The sequence below is a fragment of the Acomys minous genome (genome assembly GCF_964271855.1).
Source record: "Acomys minous genome assembly, chromosome: 1".
Lineage (NCBI taxonomy): Eukaryota > Metazoa > Chordata > Mammalia > Rodentia > Muridae > Acomys > Acomys minous.
The window spans coordinates 184,852,827-184,859,938 of record NC_140483.1 but is presented as its reverse complement, the minus strand read 5'-3'; the positions used below and the strand labels follow the sequence as shown (position 1 = coordinate 184,859,938).

Below are 7,112 nucleotides of genomic sequence, written 5' to 3'. Positions count from 1 at the left end.
CAAGACTTAGTAGGGCAGGGGAAGGAGTAGATTGGGTAAAGGTGTAGAGAAACAGAAGCCTCTGTGATCGCCTCCAGTACTGTGCAGTGATGTCAATAGGGGCAGGGCCCAGAGATGGGGCAGGGCCAATAGGGGAAGGATGAAGAAAACAGAAGATAGGGCTCTGAAAAGGCAGAGGGTGGCTTGGTCTGCAAAGAGCAGAGTGGAAATTAACAGAAGGCTGTCAGTAGGGAATTGGCTCAGCTCAGACCCTCACCATGTTTGCAGCAGAGGGCTCCTTGATGGCTGACATCTGGGCAAGGATCCATCATCTCTGGATTCTAATGCTGGCTGCTGTCATCTTCCTTCTCCTGGTTGCCCACCTCAAAAGCAGACACCCCAAGAACTACCCTCCGGGACCCTGGCGCCTGCCCTTCTTGGGAAACGTGTTCCAGTTTAGTTTAAACCTGTCACGTTTCCATATGGAGCTCCAGCCGGTAAGAAAGGGACAGGGTGTCTGACTGTGCCTTGACCCTTCTCTGAGCTGCAGGAACAGGAATCCTTGCACTGGAGGAGGAAGTATCTATCTGTAGGCTGCTGATGGCTGTCTGATAACCCATCCAGTAGGGCTAGTTTCTAATCTGGGCTCTGATTCAAGAGACAACATGTTTTGATGCCAAAAGGGTTATTTTATTATCCTTGTATGAATGATTTACTCTGTTATTCCATTATGGTCTGACAACACACTATGTGTGATTCCAATTGCTTTAAGCATGTCAAGTAGGTGGCTGGAAAATAGTTCATCTTGATAAATAAGTTCTGCTGCCATAAGAAATATATAATCAAGTGCCCCTTAGTATAGGATGTTAAGCACTCATTCATGAAAAACTGTCCTCTTGATCAGATTTTCTATAATATCAGTTCTCTCCTATTAATGTTTGTATAGTGTTTTTCCATCCTTGCTGACTGCTCCCCTGCTGATTTTATCAACTACAGAAAAAAGTGGACTGAAGTCTCCAGTTCTACTGAGAGTTTGCCTGTTTGTCCTCATCTCTTCCTTCTTCCAGGTGTGTGTGTGTGTGTGTGTGTGTGTGTGTGTGTGTGTGTGTGTGTGTGTTTCTCTGTGTTACACATTTAACATCAGTAGGTGTTAAGGTGCAATGACTATAATGTCCCTTCTTATCTGTAGTAATTTCCTGTGTCTTGTGCCTATACAGAACATACTTGGGACATTGTTTTTAATTATTATTTCTACTATTTGGTCCATTATTTATTCTTCCTGTCTCTTATCATTAGGAAAGGAGAGTATACTATTTTTTATACTTATTGAAATAAAAGAATTCTTCATCCTTAATTTAGTTGATTTATCATGTACTTGTATTTCTTTACTCTTCGATTATCAATGCCTTGTGTGTTTCTTGGACACTCTAAGTAGTTACCTTTTTTATTCATCTTGAATCTTTCATTATATCTTTTTTATCACCCTCCCAGCAGCTGCTCTGTGTTATTCAGTAAGCACTGCAGCTTAGGAGACTTTGCTAACACCATTTCCCACCTAAGAGAAAAGACCACAAACATGGAGGACACCTGTCTCCCTTTGTGGTACAGCTGTCTCAGGTGTTGTCTGCGCTCACAGAAAACCACATCACACACTAACCTGCTCTTCAGTGTCTTGCGCAGCTGGAACTCACAGGCAGAACAGTCTGAGGCCTTCGCCCCTTACTCATCCTCCCATTGCTCTGTCTTTCCTCTGATCTTTCAGGTTCAGTTTCCTTTCTGACCTCAAGCAGTTCCTTTCTCCACTCCTTCAGAGATGGCTCCAGCAGAAGGACACTTCTTAGCTTTGTTGCCTCAGCATGCCTTTCCCTCCCCACTCCTGCACTGCCTTTCCCCTCCACTCCTGCACTGCCTTCCCCTCCACTCCTGCACTGCCTTCCCCTCCACTCCTGCACTGCCTTCCCCTCCACTCCTGCACTGCCTTTCCCCTCCTCTCCTGCACTGCCTTCCCCTCCACTCCTGCACTGCCTTCCCCTCCACTCCTGCACTGCCTTTCCCCTCCACTCCTGCACTGCCTTCCCTCCACTCCTGCACTGCCTTCCCCTCCACTCCTGCACTGCCTTTCCCCTCCTCTCCTGCACTGCCTCCCCCCCCATACTCCTGCACTGCCTTCTCCTCCACTCTTGCACTGCCTTCCCCTCCACTCCTGCACTGCCTTCCCCTCCCCACTCCTACACTGCCTTCCCCACCTCCACTCCTGCACTGTCACTCCCCCCCCCACTCCTGCACTGCCTTTCCCCCCACTCCTGCACTGCCCCTTTCCTCCCCCCCACTCCTGCACTGCCTTCCCCCCCCACTCCTGCACTGCCTTCCCCCCCCCACTTCTGCACTGCCTTCCCCTCCACTTCTGCACTGCCTTCCCCTCCACTCCTGCACTGCTTTTCCTTGATTATAGACACTAAGTTAACAATCTGCACTTAATATTTTTAAGTAGTATCCCACTTCATTGCACCCATTGTTATTTCTGCATGAGTGATACATAAATTTATCCTTGCTTTCAACAGATTTTTTTATTTTTTAGTTTCTATATTGATTAACAAACCTTGTGGGTTGATGCTGTTGGGTTCTTTATGGCAGGTTTGTGTTTGGCACAATAGGAAGTTTCTACCACTCTTTAAGAGTTTTATTTTCTTTATTTATTTATTCATTTGTTTGTTTGTTTTTGTTTGTATGGTCAGTTGGTTTGTGTGTGTGTGTGTGTGTTGATTTTTGAGACAGGGTTTCTCTATGTAGTGATCACTCTCCTGTACTCACTCTGCAGACCAGGCTGGCCCTGAGCTCACAGAGATCCACCTTCCACTGCTTCCTGAGTGCTGGGTTAAAAGGCATGCACCACCTCTTTCTTGTTGTGGCAGACAGCTGGACACTGAGGCACAGCTGTGGTATGTCTGGTAGTAGTACATCTTGCTGTGCACCATGTGCCTTCTCTGTGCTGTGCAGGCTGGAGCTGCTTCCAACCTCCACACAGCCCATGGTTGCTCTCAAATTTTACTCTGCTGAGGTCTTCTGTAAAAATCTCCACTTTGATCATTGTATCTTTCTATCCTCAAATTTCCCTTTGCTTCCTCTCTTTAACTTCAATTTTTTGTTTGTTTGTTTTTGCTGAGGAGTGTCAACATTTGAAAAAAATTATATCCCCATACCTCTTCTCTTTCCAGTCCCACCCTCCCATGCTCTTTTTTCATTCTCCTCTGCTTCTTCTCAGAGAAGGACATCCACCCATCACATCCTACCCCACCGCTTCATGTGGTATCAAGACTAAGTGTGGACTCTTCAACTGAGACCAGACAAGTCTTTCCAACTAGGAGAAGGTGATCCAATAACAGGTGTCCATATCAGTAACAGGCTCTGATGTTGTTACTAAGGGAACCACATGAATACTGAGCCTCCATCAGCTCCATAAGTGTCCCGGCCCATGGGAAAAATCAAATCAGGGTTTATCTGAAAGAGGGAGTCGGGATTGAAAGTAGGGTACAGAGACATGAGAAATAATGAATCAAGTCAGGAAATTTCTGATCAAGATTCTCTTTTATGCAGATGAATAAGAGTTTATATAGCAAGGTCAATAGGATCTATTCTGATGCCTCTCTCTCTAGCTCCCAGGCAAGAAGAACACAATAGCCTGAATAGCTCTCTGTTAGAGCTTCCTATTACTGAGTAGCTCTCTGAAAGGATTTCCTTAACCCTCTAGGTGTTTCTCAGTAGGGACTTCCCTACCTCTTTCAAAGGTAAATAGTCCAAGGATGGCCTGGAACACAAAGACCTCCTCTGGAAAAGCTCAGCAACTGGAAGGTCACAGCATGCAGCCTAAGCACAGGATTTCTGACATGGCCGAATTTAGCATGGCTTCCCACATCTGCCCCTTCTTAAAATAATATTATGAAGAGCCTGTCTTAGGTTGGTGAGTAAGGCACTTATCTTTCCCAGTCACTGGCACATGAATTCCATCATTCATAGCTTGTCTTAGGTCAGATAAGGCTCAGACTCACTCTTACCCATCTCTGGCTTGCCTACATATCAGCACATGAAGAAGGGCGATGTGTTTGAGCTCTATGTCATGTGTTTATGCTTGTATCAGCTGGAATTGCTGAGACATGAGCTGTGTTAGAAAGGACAGAAGGCACAGGCTATAATTTTGAGCCCTGTCAGGATAATCCATACTGTAGATTACTATTAATCCTAAAGAGATTATATCAAATGTGAATCTAGCTGCAGGCTGCTCACAAGGAATCTAGAAATGTCTAGCATGACATTGTAAGTTGCTTAGTCATCTTAAATCACTGATCTCCTAGTTAAGGCATAAATGATATTAGTAAAGCAATGGCGAAAACAATAGTAGATATGAGAATAATAACAGAATTATAGCAAAGATTTTATCACTTAATAGCACACTACAAGTCCCTTTTCAGTTCTCTAAAGTGCTGCAGATGCAATTAACCCTAACAATTAGGGTGGAACAATACTTATAAAGCTTAAAATCTGGGTTTCTGGAAGAAAAATATTCTGGAGGAGTCCCTGCAAAGCACCAACTCCAAAGTTTAGTCAGGTCTGAAAGGAGGATGCCTTAGAGGTACTGGAACACTTAAGTTCTCCTTTCCTCCTCAAACACAGGGAAATCAGGCAGTGAGTGTTAGCCCAAGAAGCAGGTTGAATAACAGAAGGATCAGGAATAAGTGTCCAGCTTCACCTCTGACCTCAGGATCATCAGCAGGATCATCATCCATGTCAGCATTCACTTGACACAAAAGCGTCTCAGGTAGCCAGCTTGCAGCATCATGTTCCTGTAAGAAAACACAAACAAAGCCTCAACCTCATATTAATACAGTGTTGGATCCATTCCACTGTCCAGTTAAAGGATTCTTCCATTACACTCTAGCAAAGGATGACTGAGTATTGCTGTGCCAGAATCAATAGGTTGCAGAATTTCCTTTAGCATCAAGCAGTAAAAAAAATGTAAAATAAAGAGAACATGACTCAAAGCATTTCTAGGTGATTGGGGGTAAAGTTCCCCTTTCTTTACTTTTTGTAACTAGGTTTTTAGGGTAGAATGAGCTTGTTCCACCACACCTTGTCCTTGAGGATTATAAGGAATACCAGTAACATGCTTTATGGAAAAAGAGTCACAAATTTTTTGAAAAGCTTTGCTGACATACTCTGAGCCATTATCTGTCTAAAGATTAAATGAACAAAAGGAATAATGTTGGATAACAGTAGCTACCACCTGTAGCTCAGCAATTTGAGCAGACTTAGCAGTAGTAGGAATAACATATGCCTGTCCTTCTATCATGTAACTAGATCTTCCATTAGAAGACCCATCAGTAAAAATCAGCAAACCATCTCTCACAGGCTGAAATTGAGCTATCTTAGGAAAAATAACTGGATGTTTATTTAAAAAATGGAGAAGCCTGTTAGAGGGAAAATGGTTATCTATATACCCAGAAAATTGTGCACAAGCCAATGGTCAATCATCTGTGTTAGCAGCCAGCCAATTCTACTGTTGCTTAGAATATGGTTGAATAATAAAATCAGATTTTTTACCAAAATACTTTCTTCCTTGCATTTGACCTATATGAATCAACTTTGCAACAGCCAAATAATAAGGTACTATTACTTTATTGGGAGAAGATGGCAAATGTTCCCACAAGTTTCAAGTCTCAAGTTTTAAAAATTTACATCTCTGTAGTTAATTTAGCTTATCAGTAGATTATGCCCTGTGGAGATCAGGTTGGAATTCAAGAGTTCTGCCTGTGTTAATCCCCAAGTACTGGGATTAAAGGTGTGCACCATCATGCCTTGTTTAATTATTTCATATCAGTTCTAGTAAAAAAAAAAAGCTTTAAATATCTCAAACAAAAATTAATCAAGGAAACCAGAAAATTCTAATTTCTTGACAGTTAAGTACATTCCCTAGGCTGCTTTAAAAAACTATTGAAAGACTCCCGAAGGGAGACCCTCACTCAAGCTTCAGTATGGCACGCACCCAAAGACACACAAACAACCATCTTGCTGTAAACACATGAGGCAGTTTATTGGCGGAGCTCTGGGTCGACACTTATCTCACGCAGGAGACAGAGGGGTCGACCCAGAAGCCCAGGGGTTAAGGGTTTATATGGGCAAGGGTCGGGGGGAGTGGGAAGTTTTGGCGCGGCCACACACACGATTGGTTGTTTCAAACATTTGAACATCAGCAAATTGCGTAGGCAGATCTGAGGTAAGCTCAGACTTAATCACATGGGAACAGTCCTTGGTTCCTGTTTTTCTTGGAACCCAAGGGTAGATGTTTATCTGAGCTATTGACACATCTGGTTAAACTCAAACCTGGAACATTGTGTGCGGGCCTCAAGGGGGGGATTAAGCAGATACCATAAGATCGGATGAGGGGTCTTGGTTCATCACTCACTCGACCATGTCTGGTACCTGTTTCTCTCAGGAATTTGTCCTTGTGTATTCTCCCTATCTTTTATGGCCAGCCGGTCCCTGGAACACTCAATAGGCCTTTGTCTCCTATCTCCGCATTCTTTGTGACTTATCATCTGGGACCTTGGTCTAGCATACCTGTTGACTTGCACTTATGAGTTAGAGAGCTCTGCTGTTCTGGTTGCTTTAATGCTAATTAAAAATTTTCCCTTTCACTATCAACCTCCTAGTCCTGCCTTTCCAACCGGCCACATGTCTGTAGCCATCTCTGCTCTGAAATAGTCAAGCCCACAGATAACTAGGAACAGTGTCTGTAAAATTATTTGGCTCAAGGACATTATGTCCCTGGACTTGTTTAACTAGTTTGATTTAAGCTGGAAACTCCCAGCTGTAAATGTCTAGTTCCAAGGACAAAACTAGTTTATCTCGCCTTTTTGAGAATCTAATTCAGAAATATCTCTCAAGTAATAATTAAGCAAAGAAACAAGAAAATTATAAACACCTTGTAGCTAAGGAGTTTGGAATTAGCTCCATTCCTTAGACCAATTTGGAAAATTGTTAAGTCTCCTACAAGCAAAATTAAATGCAAAAATTCTAAGTTTGAGGCAATAAACTCTATTTCTTAGGCCATAGTTCTCCAACCAGCCATGTTTTTGGAG

The 7,112-nt window shown here is 43.2% G+C and overlaps 1 protein-coding gene across 1 annotated transcript in view; it reads left to right on the top strand.

Moving 5' to 3' along the window:
* Positions 1 to 137: 137 nt before the first annotated feature.
* The window catches only part of LOC311600986 (cytochrome P450 2J4-like), a 48,995-nt gene continuing 42,020 nt past the window's right edge, over positions 138 to 7,112 (top strand). Inside the window, exon 1 of the mRNA XM_084788250.1 lies at positions 138 to 476. Within this exon, the coding sequence (XP_084644376.1) occupies positions 258 to 476 (219 nt within the window). The 5' untranslated portion in view covers positions 138 to 257. The remainder of the gene's footprint in view (positions 477 to 7,112) is intronic.